A 13,606-nucleotide genomic window follows, 5' to 3' on the forward strand; every position below is an offset into this window, starting at 1 on the left:
AGATTTTGGGACGCCGGTTTTTTCATTTTACTGGTCTTAGGAGTAGACCTGTCAGTGAACCAGGACGGGAACCCTTTGCATTCTGGGGAACAGTGGATGAGTTGGGACAAGCGTCTAGCATTTTGGATAAAGTATTACAGTAAAGTAGAATTCCTTCTTTACTCTTTATACCAAACAAAATGCCGGTGGGTCAAGGATTTAAATATAAATCATGAAAGTATAAAGGTGCTGCAAGAAAACGGGTGGAGGTTTTCTGTCCTCTCGGAACCGGGGAAGCCTTCTGTGCGTGTTCAAGCCTCGTGAAAGGAAGAGATTAACGAATCTATCACAAATGCAACATTTCTCTTCTGAAGAGATGCTTTAAAGACAGGTGATAAGCATTTTGCAACTCATATATAGACAAAAAGCTTATTCCCTTCATATGCAAAGGATGCTGGCCTGGCTGGGTTTTGTATGATTTGCAGTCTGTGATGTTTTGGCACATTTCATTTTTTGTGCCTGTGACCCTAAGTGTCTGGTAAGAAGACAGACACCTTTCTTTTTTTTTTAATTTAATTTTTTATTTTTTTAAGTTTACATCCAAATTAGTTAGCATCTAGTGCAACAATGATTTCAGGAGTAGATTCCTTAGTGCCCCTTCCCCATTGAGCCCCTCCCCCCTCCCACAACCCCTCCCGTAACCCTCGGTTTGTTCTCCATATTTATGAGTCTCTTCTGTTTTGTCCCTCTCCCTGTTTTTATATTATTTTTGTTTCCCTTCCCTTATGTTCGTCTGTTTTGTCTCTTAAAGTCCTCATAGGAGTGAAGTCATATGATATTTGTCTTTCTCTGATTGACTCATTTCACTTAGCATAATACCTTCCAGTTCCATCCACATAGTTGCAAATGGAAAGATTTCATTCTTTTTGATTGCCGAGTAATACTCCGTTGTGTATACATACCACATCTTCTTTCTCCGTTCATCCATCGATGGCCATTTGGGCTCTTTCCATCCTTTGGCTGTTATTGATAGTGCTGCTATAAACATTGGGGTGCATGTGTCCCTTCAAAACAGCACCCCTGTATCCCGTGGATAAATGCCTAGTAGTGCGATTGCTGGGTCGTAGGGTAGTTCTGTTTTTAGTTTTTTGAGGAACCTCCATACCGTTTTCCAGAGTGGCTGCACCAGCTTGCATTCCCAGAAGACAGACACCTTTCTAAGTGACACGTAGCAACTCAACTCCTTAGACCCACACTGCCCTGTAGCCGCACTGGCCCTTCGGCCCTGTTGCTTGCAGTGGGAATCTGTCCTCGGTTGTCATGTTGCTGCCTCCTTCCTGGAGTCTCTGCGCGAACGCCTGTCCTCAGAGAGGGTGTGTCCACCCCACGGACACTCCCAGTCACGATCACATTTATGTGTGGTCTCCCTCTTAGCGCAGCTCGGCCTGGTTCTGGGAATTACCACGTCTGTGTGTGTCCCTTCCCTGGGCTGTGAGCTCCTCCAGAGGGGAATTGTTTTTTAAGAGAAGGAATCTACCTGAGCCATCGGCGGGTTTGTCATTGTCCAAAAGGACAGAGGAGAAAAAATAATCCCGACACTCTCCTGACTAACACAGAGACAAGGCGAGCGTTGTACCTTCTGAAAGTACCGATGGCGATTTGAATATTGTTACTGTTACAACTAGTTAGCATAAGAGGCCTTTGGAGGTTGAAGCATACGGGGCCCTGGAGGTGTCCCTGTGACCTCTGGAGTCCAGGTGTCTTCATTTGATTTGCTAACAGGAAACTGAGATAACTACATGCAGAACAAGATTCTGTTCTTGTAAATATTTTAAACCCTGCATTCTTAGCCGCAGAGTTTCTCCAAAAGGTTTTATTGTTTAGAATTCCACCTCCCCTAGGGGGCGCCTGGGTGGCTCAGTCAGTTAAGCATCCGACTCTTGATTTCCTCTCAGGTCATGATCTCAAGGTTTGTGAGTTCAAGCCCTGCGTCAGGCTCTGTGCTGACAGCGTGGAGCCTGCTTGGGATTCTTTCTCCACCCCCCTCTCTCTGCCCCTCCCTGACTCTCTCAGGTGCATGCTCTTACTCTCTGTACATAAATAAACATTAAAAAAAATTTTATAGGGGCGCCTGGGTGGCTCAGTCGGTTGAGCATCACGACTTTGGCTCAGGTCATGATCTCGTGGTTCGTGAGTTCGAGCCCCGCGTCGGGCTCTGTGCTGACAGCTCGGAGCCTGGAGCCTGCTTCGGATTCTGTGTCTCCTTCTCTCTCTGCCCATCCCCCGCTTGTGCTCTGTCTCTCTCTGTCTCTCAAACATAAATAAATAAATGTAAAAAAATTAAAAAAAAAATTCCTGTAATGGTAAAATAGAATAGGGAGCTAAAAAGAAAACCAATAATCGACAAACTTGGGTAACACGTGGTACCGAGCAAGTTGAATGTGTCGTATATTCAAAAGCACATTTAATGAGTATATTTTCTGCATTGATATCAATATGTTTAACTTTCAGGTGGACCAGAACAAGGACCAAGTGTGGAAGGTCTTAACGCACCAACAAAGGCTGCTTTAGGTAATGTGCCTACGACTCCATATTCTGATTCAGACAGTGAGATTCGTTAAGAGAGAAAGATGAATCCTGGCTTTCCATTCTGCCTAGAATGTGTAGAGTAATCTGGCATCATGATTGCTAATCTATTAATAAGATTTTTATCGAGCAAAAATGCCGTTCCCCTTTAGGACCAGCCTGAGGCCCGTGAGTGGCGGCAACCAGTGTGGGGTCCCTGGCTGAGCTGCTGAAACTGTTGATTTGCTCATCTGTGTTGAACTGGGTTATGTTCCCAGCATGAGCAGAGGGCAGAGCGACGTCTCCTAGAGTGTTCTTCTCTTTCTGATTTTACCAGGATCTTTAATTTTTCATCATCAGGGAATTATACTCTGAAAGGAGTGCACATTGCATGGCATTAATTGGAAAGCAAGTACTTTGGTGAAAAAATAGCTGAACTATTAGAAACGTTCCAGATATTTTCATCCCGAGTTAATAGCCTCGTAGGAGGTTGGGAGCAGATTATGTGAGTGCTTTAACATGGATCCAAAAGAAAGTGATGGAAAGAAAAACTTCCATAGATATCTTTTTCATACTTGGCACGTAATGATGTTATTCTCTCGTTAGGGCTAAATTTGAATCTTTAGTTGTGTGTGGTTTTATGCTGTCTTTTCTTATTTTTAAAAATTTTTTTTAATGTTTATTTCTGAGACAGAGACAGAGCCTGAGTGGGGGAGGGGCAGAGAGAGAGGGAGACACAGAATCCGAAGCAGGCTCCAGGCTCTGAGCTGTCAGCACAGAGCCCGACGCGGGGCTTGAACTCACAGACCGCGAGATCATGACCTGAGCCAAAGTTGGTTGCTCAACCGACTGAGCCACCCAGGCGCCCCTATGCTGTCTTTTCTTATTAAAGCACATTCTCATCTTTGTAAGAAAAAAGTTAAAATTTTATTCTTACTGGGTCTCTTAAACATAATTGTAGAAACAGAATGTGTAATCTATGATTGAAGTTTACCCAGAAAACGATTTTTAAGAAACTTTATCTTAAAGCCTCATCTGTTTTTGTGCAATTTAGAAAGCCTTGCTACTCAAAATAATGGAATGCTTTGTAATTCCCATTGATTAATGTGATAAATCTGTATACAAGTCAGGGTGAAAAACCATACCACTGCTTCCGTTGTGTGCATAATGCCTGGCTAACTTTATATCTTAAAATAATTCTAAAAGTTTTTGAAGAGCAGAGCTTAAGAGGAGAGTTAGTTCTAATGTATTTAAGAAATGCTCCGAAGAGAACAATGAATGGGGTGGGGTGGGGTGGGGTGGGGTGGGGTGGGGTGGGGTGGGCAAGGCCAGGCTCTTCATTTCTCTCTAGTGTGGTGTGCACAAAATGTTTTCTGTGAGCTTGGATCCTACGTAGAAGTGCCGAGAAACTCGATTTTAACAAAGCTCTCTTAATCTGCAATACACTCGTGTGCTTGAATGTTCTGGGTGACCAACTAAGGTGGAAAATGTTACAGTCTCTTACATAATATGTACAATATGTTAGAATTAAAAAAAAATACGCTAGAATTAGAAAAATTGCGTATTTCTATTGGTCTGACTCTCTACTTTTTATTTTTTGACAGAGGTGTCCTCTATCATAAAAAAGAAACCAAATCAAGCTAAAAGAGGAGTAAGTATTGCATATAAATATCTGGTAGTTTGGCTTTAAAATAGCCTATGTTCTCAAGAAAGCCACCTTTGTCGTTAAAAAATTTTTTTTAATGTTTATTTATTTTTGAGAAAGAGAGACAGAGCGTCAGTGGGGGAGGGGCAGAGAGAGAGGGAGACACAGAGCTCAAAGCATGCTCCAGGCTCTGAGCTGTCATCACAGAGCCCAACATGGGGCTTGAACCCACGAACCATGAGATCACGACCTGAACTGTAACCGACTGAGCCACCCAGGTGCCCCTGTCACTTTTTTAAAATTTATTTTGAGCCATATTGTAATAATAAATGTGACTTTTTTTTGGAAAAAGAGAGAGAGAGTGCATGCACACGAGCTGGGGAGGGGCAGAGGGAGAGGAAGAGAGAGAATCCCAAGCAGGCTCCATGCCCAGTGCAGAGCCCAACGAGGGGCTCGATCTCAGGACTATGAGATCATGACCTGAGCCAAAGTCAAGAGTCAGACCCTTAACCGGAAGAGCCACCCCAGTGCCCCATAAATGTGGCTTTGATAAAAACCTAGGTTTTGTTCCATGAGGTGAATGTTATACGTAGTGAGGATTTTCTAGAATGAGTGTTCGACAGCATTTCTTTTGCTAATGACAGAATTCTAAAAAATCAGGAGAGGCCCTTGTGGGAGTTCCTGTCGTGTTTGCGTTTCTAATAAGGGATGCTGTCACCAGGGTGTGATTCCTGATGTCTGTCATCTTACTGGCTGTGTGATCTTGTTCAAGTCAGTTAACCTGCACCAGACTTGAGTTCCTCAACTAACCTGGGGATAACAGTAGTGCCAACTTCACAGCGTTGTGAGGACTAAGCGAGAGAACAAATATGAAGTGTGGGTTGCACTGCCTGGCGGGTAATAGACCTCAGGAAGTGTTAGCCGTTAGCTGAAGCTTTCAAACAGCGTGGGTCGAATCTAATCTTCTATATCTTCTAGCTTGGGGCCAAAAAAGGAAGTTTGGGAGCCCAGAAACTGGCAAATACATGCTTTAATGAAATTGAAAAACAAGCCCAAGCTGTAGATAAAATGAAGGAACAGGAAGACCTTCTGGCCAGCGCGGCACCTAAGGAAGAATCAATGTAAGTTTGATTTAGTTATAGTAGCATGTGTTTAGTGAATAAGGCTATTAATCAAACAACTCTTGAGATTTGCTTTCAAAATGCCATTTAATTTTTTTCGGTGCTGGGGAGGGGGGAGTTGCCTGGATTGGTGAAATTGGAATGATAATGTGGGGTACCTTGAAGTCAGGCCAATCGTTTTGATGAAGGGGGTGTATTTTGGAAAGTGAGTTTGGTGATGAGATTAGGAAACTGGAAACCAGGGGCAGAAACTGGAAACCAGGAAGCCAGTCAAGAGAATTGTAAGTAGACATTTCAGGCTCTTGAGAGGTTTTTGTTTGTGTTGGAAACAGAGGAGCAGTGTGGCCGCCTGGAAAGTGCATGTGCTGGGTATAAAAACAATCGTAAGGAGAGAAGAAAGCAGAGTGAGCACAACACCTAAAGGAAAGGCAGCTTGGGTTCCTAGTTCTTATGTGTGCTTATTTTATTTATTATTTTATTTTATTTATTTATTATTATTATTATGGCTTGAGTTACTATGGACGGCATAATGAAGAAAATAATAATGCTTATTTTATGAGGCTTAATGCTTTGAGGGTTAACTTAGTTAACGTTTATTAAAGTGCATCAAACAGTGCCTGGTACAGAGTAAGTGCTCAACCGCCGTGATTTCTTGTTATTCATGCTAGCAGCTTGCTAAGGGATGTTCTAGTTGGTAAATCCAGAGAATTGGAAGTTGTTGTTTCTCATTGTCATTTAACTCCTAGAACATAGGGGGCAGCACTAAACTGTAGTTAGACTAAACGTGGTTTGAAATGCTTTATGTAAAATTTGCTTTGAGCTGTGGTCACAGACTTCACTGTAATTTCTCTAAGCTGGGATCCTGACCCTGAAAATGGGGGGAAGGTCCAACCTGAGGTTTAGACTGCTTCTCTTGGTGTTTGGGAGTGGGCTCTGTGCAGATTGTTCATGCGTGGTTTTCCTGGAGCGTGTACAATCTAGAGCCTGATCAGAACAGAAGACACGGAACACGAAGCACCTGCTCCCTCCCTGCAGGGGGGGGTGGATGGAGATTAGCGTATTGTTCGAGGCAACACCAGCCCTAACTCGAATCTTTCACTAGGACGGTTCAGTACAGCGTATACGCAAAGATGCGGGCCATGGGTGTTTATGAATTTGATTTGGGACCTGCTTTGACAGCCTTCCTGGCCGTGTTCAGGACAGCCGCGCCACTGTGCCCAAGACACTGTCCTCCCTCTCAGACCCGTCGCAGCCCCATCCCGCCAAGCCAGGGCTGCGCCAGCTCCGGGAAAGCACACGTGTCTTATCCTAAAGACGCAACAGCGTTATTTTTCTGCAAGTTAATTTTTTAACGGCTGTAAATAGAGTTATTTTCAGTTGAGTAAACTGTCAAGGAACGGCTTTTTTCTCTGTCTTCAGCCTGTGAAACCCTAGCTGTCTGTCCTGGTCCTCACCTGCTGGCGGTTCCTGGGCCCGCCCTCAGAGGAGCCTGCGCACAGTGGGTGGGAAGGTGAGGGAGAGGAGAGCCGCCCCGGAGCCCCTTCCCTTGCTTGGCCTGAGCGGCTCGGGAGCCTCCCCTGAGCAGGGCCTGGGAAACACGGAGCCCTGACTCCTTCGTCCTGTGGGCGTTGCCATCCCCGCGCTACGGGAAGCCCAGGTCGGAGAGCAGGTGCTGCTGGTGGCGGTAGCCTCAGTCCCAGCCAGATGCTGAGAAGGAAAGCTCTCCCGTCTCACATCTTCCCAGTGGAACGTTTTCTTCCCGGCCGTTCATCTTCTCCAGAAGAATCTGCCGCTCCAGTTTTATCTGTTCGTGGTTTTCGGGAGATCTGTGGTCTTCCTCCAAAAAGTTGACGCAAGAGTATCATTTATTTTCTGAGTGATAAAACTGGGGACGTGGTCAGACCCGGCTCTGTAGGAATAATGGTAAAGAAAACAAAACTACCAGATTAAAACAAAACAAATCCTGACTAAGGAAGGAAACAGCAGCAGTGTTATTTTTTTTTTTTTCTGTTTTCTGTTTACTCTTTTTTTTCTAGTAAGAAATTTAGTTGTCATTCCCTGTTACTACAGGAAAATGTATTTATATTATTATGGAATTTACACGGTGCCTTTCTTATGAGAAATTCATGAGATTTTGCACAATTTTATGAAACAGATAATAGTTTAGAATTCCTGATAACATGGGTATATCACCTTTCAGGGCCCCCAAGTTTGGTTGCTGTCTTACTAGTATAAAATACTCTTGTTATTGCATAGTTTTCTTTATGAAAAATTAAGTATTTGTAACGTTTTTAGGAATCTGAGAGCAAGGGACAGTGTTGGATACCTCTTTTTACCCCTTTGGTACATCATTTGTAACAGGTATTTGATAAACAGATGATTAGTGTCTGACTAGTAGCACAGAAGGAAGGTTGGCTAAGAAATGAGTGCTCTTGGAAGCCTGATTCTGTAGCAGTCCTCTGAAGAATCTTTTGCAATTAAGTAACTCCGTCTTAATTTATATATTTGGTTTTTTAAAACGCTTATTTATATTTGAGAGAGAGAGAGAGAGAGAAAGAGAGCTCAAGCAGGGGAGGGGCAGAGAAAGAGGGAGACAGAATCTGAAGCAGGCTCCAGCCTCCGAGCTGTCAGCACAGAGCCCGACGCGGGGCTCAAACCCACGGACCGTGAGATCGTGACCTGAGCTGAAATCAGACACTTAAACCGACTGAGCCACCCAGGTGCCCCTTAATTTAACTACTTGTAAAGTCAAATATATGTGCAAACCAATGCAACTAACCTCATACTTTTGCTATGTAATGCAAAAAGTATAAATATTAGCTCAAGTAAGAAATTCTGCTTTTTACTGTCCTACGTAGACTTAATCTTAGCATGTATTACGTTATTATGCGGCAGGTAGTATATGGTGATGTGATGATTAATATATGATGATAGGTGATATGAACTAGAACAGTAAGGTAGGGTCAGCAGCAACCAAAAAGCAGGTGTAAACTCATTCAAATTTTCTTGAACGTCTACTCAAAAAAGACCTTTAGGGGAAAAAAAAAGCCAACTCGCCTTCATAGTTGTTAATTATGGAAAGAAGCACGAAGCTCAAATTATCAGTGACGTGTTTAATTTCACTTAGTGTTTTAACTTGAGAACACAGAATTAAAGCTAAATTAAGGAGCCTTTGGTTTTCTGGCAGCGTTTCATCACTGCGATTAGCCTATAAGGATCTTGAGATTCAAATGAAGAAGGACGAGAAGATGAACATGAGTGGCAAAAAAAAGATAGAGTCAGAGAGACTCGGCATGGGGCTCGGAAACTGCAGGAGGTACGTGGCTTCCAGAATTTAAACGTTGCTAATCGTGCATGGATTTTCCTTATTGGCGTCAACTGGGAAAGTTTTTTCTCATGATTCCTTCCTTTCTTCAATTGTTTTACTCCTCTCTAGTATTCAACCTAGCATGAAAAGTTCCAAAGTGAGTCAAAGCAAAAAGGAAATAGGCCTGACTCATTGTTAAGCAGATGCTGCAGACAGAACTAATATGTGTGACTGCATCTTGTGTAATTAGTTCCAGTCCTCACAAAGGCCCAGTATTTTTCGATGCTTATGCCAAAAACTATATATGCCGTTTTTATTGCTCATGTTTTTAACCCCACTAACGTTTTTGTTGAAAGTATAAAACGTTTATTCTTTGGTGAGCACAAGTGTCTTCCTGAACTGATATAATTCCTCTCCATTTTATTCTCTGTTTTCTCCAGTGGTATTTCACATTCCGTGACTTCAGATATGCAGATCATTGAGCAGGAGACGCCGATCATAGCAAAATCAAGAAAGAAGTACAGTGATGACAGTGGTGACCCATATTTTACTTCCAGCTCAAGGTAACCTGCCCCAAATCAGCCTTAAAGCGTTGTTTTAGAAAGTGGTCATTAATGTGGACCTACTCGCTTATTTGCATTAAGAGCAAATACAAATCAGTTTACTTCGTTGCTTTTACAAGCTTTGGCTGGAGTCAAGGGTGTCCTTTGGAAAATTATTGGGGAAAGATTCATAAGTGGACAATGCCTGCGAGATGTTTATAATAAAATCAGTGACCAAGAGTTGAAAATAGAGTAGGAACTTGCAGGGCGCCTGGTGGCTTAGTTGGTTGAGCATCTGGTTCTTGACTTTGGCTCAGGTCACGACCTGAATTCAAGCCCTGTGTCGGTTAGCACGGAGCCCGCCCGGGATTGTCTGTCTCCTTCTCCCATTTGCCCTTCCCCTGCTTGCGTGTGCTCTCTCTTTCTCTCTCTCTCTCAAAAATAAATAAACTTAAAAAAAATAAGAAGTAGGAATTGTGGGGCGCCTGGGTGGCGCAGTCGGTTAAGCGTCCGACTTCAGCCAGGTCACGATCTCGCAGTCCGTGAGTTCGAGCCCCGCGTCAGGCTCTGGGCTGATGGCTCAGAGCCTGGAGCCTGTTTCCGATTCTGTGTCTCCCTCTCTCTCTGCCCCTCCCCCGTTCATGCTCTGTCTCTCTCTGTCCCCAAAATAAATAAAAACGTTGAAAAAAAAAATTAAAAAAAAAAAAAAAGAAGTAGGAATTGTGTTTATCTAAGTGTGAAATTGGAGAACAAGGCAAGAGCCCAAAGGTCCGTATCCTTTAGTTTCAGAACAAATAGCAAACACTATTTGTGTGTGTGTTATCAATTCATGGAAAACACTAGTACACTCTGAAGGCTCTCAGGGTCAGCTAGGTGCCGGTCCTTCAGCCTCCACCATCAGATTGGGACCAGTTGCCTAACTTCGGTGTGAAGGCAACTGTGGCAAGTACCACGGTTCAGGTCCAGGGGCCTGAAGGGCAGGGAGAACAAGTTGAGACTTGAACTGACTCACCGTGTGAGGTTCTTCCAAGAACCTGACCCGTACAGGAGAGTCCTGCTAAAAAGGCACCATGTAAACCTGGGCTGTGAACTGGAGGTGAGCACCAGCTGAGAACACAGGGGTGAGAGTGTAGACCCCGGTTCAGACGGTCTGGATTTGAGTCCTGGCTGGGCCACTTAGTGACTGTGTGACCTTGGCCAAGTCGCTCAACCTCTCTGTGCTGCAGCTTCCGCCTCTGTAAGTTAGAGATGCTGGGGTCTGCCTCAGTGTGTTGTGCGATGGTAAATGAGTTGATGCAAATGGAGCACTTAGAATAGCGCTTGACTATTTGCGTGATGTTTAGCTGCGTTTATGACATAGGCGCTCAGTTCAAGAGACGTGACTCAGTCTAAATGTGTAATTACTGTGGTTAGATTCTTAACTACGCCGAGGGCCACCTTCACGTTTGGAGCTCGGGAAAATCGAGTGTGTGTCCATCAGTCATGGGCGGTGCGTTGAAGGAGGCGCCATGGCTCACGTCTGGAAGGCCATTACTGTCGTCTGGCGGTTACTTACGCAGGCTTGAAGCGGTTTCGTATCTCCATGGGCTATATGTTTCATATACATACGAGATACACACACATGTTAACTATTAACTGGAAGCTGATTGTGTCACACATCCTCCCAAAGTTCATAGCTTAGTACTCTGCCTAAAAAATTCTCCTCACACTGCTTCCCATTCTGTCAAGTCCGGATATTTTACCAAAAAAAGTTACTAGGTTAGTGGTGTTCCCTGTCAGTTACAGGGATGGTTTTGCACCTGTTGTGAGTCACTTGTATAACACACCAGGTGTGGTTTACACAGAGGCAACCCCCCAATCGTGCCTTTCAAAAGTATTTAGGGGCGCCCGGATGGCTCAGTCGGGTGAATGTTCGACTTTGGCTCAGGTTGGGATCTCGCGGTTTGCGGGTTCAAGCCCCGCATCGGGCTCTGCGCTGTCGGCACAGAGCCTGCTTGGGATTCTCGCTCTCTCCTCTCTCTGACCCTCCTCCACTTGTGCTTTCTCTCTTTCTCTCTCAAAATAAATTAATAAACTAAAAAAAAAAACACACATAAAAATATCTACATAGGGGCGCCTGGGTGGCTCAGTCGGTGAAGCATCCGACTTCGGCTCAGGTCACGATCTCGCGGTCCGTGAGTTCGAGCCCCGCATCGCGCTCTGGGCTGATGGCTCAGAGCCTGGAGCCTGCTTCCGGTTCTGTGTCTCCCTCTCTCTCTGCCCCTCCCCCGTTCATGCTCTGTCTCAAAAGTAAATAAATGTTAAAAAAATTTTTTTTTAAATTTACATATATTTTCTACAGGATAAAATTAAATTTCTAACTTGATTTAAAAGCTGCATGCATGTGAGATCATTTCTGATTTGCTCTTTATTTTTTTCATTAATTTCTTTAATGCTTGTTTATTTTTGAGAGAGAAGAGAGTGAGAGACAGAGCGTGAGCAAGGAAGGGAGGGCAGAGAGAGGGAGGCACAGAATCCGAAGCAGGCTCCAGGCTCTGAGCCGTCAGCACAGAGCCCGATGCGGGGCTCAAACTCACAGACTGGGAGAGCGTGACCTGAGCTGAAATTGGACACTAACTGAGCCACCCAGGTGCCCCATGAGTGCCTTTTCTAGCCTCCTTGGTTGTGACCACTGCTGGTAGAGAACAAGGGAGCTGTTAGTACTCTGGAGACTGACGGATCGTAAACACAGCCTCCAGGAGAGCCAGCCTATTAGCTCCGTGAGCAGCCTGCACTGCTTCCGAATTATTCATTAGCCCTTTAGAACTTGAACATTATAAATTATGAAATAGTGCTGTTTCTATGAAAAATAAAATCCACTATATCTGGGATTTTTCAAATTGAATTCCATTATATTCAGGATATAAACAGTGTAATTATATACAGAGTACAAAATAATGAAACCAGAGTGATTTGCTCAGCCTTATATAAGCAGTCAGCGTGGCCTTCACTGGGTAGACGGTTGTCTACAGCTGTAAATCAGATATGCACTGTTGGGGTACCAAGGGATTGCAAGGAATGTCCTCAGGGTTGGATGAAGACAGAGTGAGAGCAAAAATACAAGTGAAGAGCATTGAGAACCAGGATCTAGAAACCAGAACATTAGAAAGTCAGTAAAGGGACGCCTGGGTGGCTCAGTTGGTTAAGCCTCCCGACTTCAGCTCAGGTCACGATCTCACGGTTTATGAGTTCGAGCCCCGTGTCAGGCTCTGCGATGACAGCTCGGAGCCTGGAGCCTGCTTCAGATTCTGTGTCTCCCTTTCTCTGCCCCTCCCCAACTTGCGCTCTCTCTCTGTCTCTCAAAAATAAGCATTAAAAAAAAAAAAGTCAGGAAAAATGTGGAAATCAAGACTGCTGTGTTTCTAAGGTCAGGCAAGTGCCCCACAGCCATCAGGCATCAGTTAGCCCATCCTTCCAACCGATGGGACAGCTGTCTGCACCCCCAGGGCTGCTGCTCACCTCCCACATCTGTCAGAGCACAGAGAGCCCACCCCCCACGCCCACCTGCCCCACACTTAGAATGCTGCCCAGTGCTCCTGCTGACCAGTAGGATCCGAGCAGCATGGCTTTCTTTCTCCTGATTTTTGTTTTTTTGTTTTTTAATTTTTTTTAATTTTTTTTTTTTTTAATTTATTTTTGAGACAGAGAGAGACAGAGCATGAGCAGGGGAGGAACAGAGAGAGAGGGAGACACAGAATCTGAAGCAGGCTCCAGGCTCTGAGCTGTCAGCACAGAGCCCGACGCGGGGCTCGAACTCACAGACCGCGAGATCATGACCTGAGCCAAAGTCGGACGCGCAACCGACTGAGTCACCCAGGCGCCCATCTCGCTCCTGATTTTTGAATAATCCAGTCATTGAAAAAATCCGACACGCTTATATTCCAAGATGAGCACTTGGACTTATAAGAATGAAGAATATTTCCTTGGAGTGACACTAAATCTGCAAAATCCTAAGTCCCAGCAGCTCAGAGTTGCGAAGAGCCTGGAAGTTCCAACCACCCCCTGCCCGGTCCTTCCCACCCTCATGCCCCCAGCATCCTCTTGGTGAGCATCCTCCAGGGGACCATGCTGCCCCTCTCCCCACCCCACTCCTCTTCCTTCTCCTCCTCCAGGCAGCCATTCTGTCCTGGGGCAGCTCTGTGAGGAATGATGCCTTTACCTATGTACCTTGCTGGGTTTCTGAGCTCGGATCAGCCAGGCCCGTGAGAGCAGGGGCTGGATGTGTCTCCTTGCCCTGTGTCCCCATCTAGCAGAGCACCGGCTCCTCCTCGTAGATGCTTGCTAAGTCGTTTCTCAATTCCTCATCGACTTGGTCTTAACTCTCTCGCTTGGACCTTTACAAATAAATCTCTTGAATGATTGAAGATCACTTTCAGGCCAGTGTGCCTCCCACATCGGGCAAGCCCCC

The 13,606-nt window shown here is 44.9% G+C and overlaps 1 protein-coding gene across 1 annotated transcript in view; it reads left to right on the forward strand.

The window, feature by feature from the left end:
- Positions 1-13,606, forward strand: part of ARFGAP3 (ARF GTPase activating protein 3) — a 55,845-nt gene that overhangs the window by 23,479 nt on the left and 18,760 nt on the right. The window contains exons 7-11 of the mRNA XM_086712109.1: positions 2,491-2,550; positions 4,149-4,195; positions 5,168-5,310; positions 8,498-8,626; positions 9,058-9,180. Of these exons, the coding sequence (XP_086568235.1) occupies positions 2,491-2,550; positions 4,149-4,195; positions 5,168-5,310; positions 8,498-8,626; positions 9,058-9,180 (502 nt within the window). The remainder of the gene's footprint in view (positions 1-2,490; positions 2,551-4,148; positions 4,196-5,167; positions 5,311-8,497; positions 8,627-9,057; positions 9,181-13,606) is intronic.

Source organism: Puma concolor, chromosome B4 (genome assembly GCF_028749965.1).
Source record: "Puma concolor isolate L17-30 chromosome B4, mPumCon1.1.hap2, whole genome shotgun sequence".
Classification (NCBI taxonomy): Eukaryota; Metazoa; Chordata; class Mammalia; order Carnivora; family Felidae; genus Puma; species Puma concolor.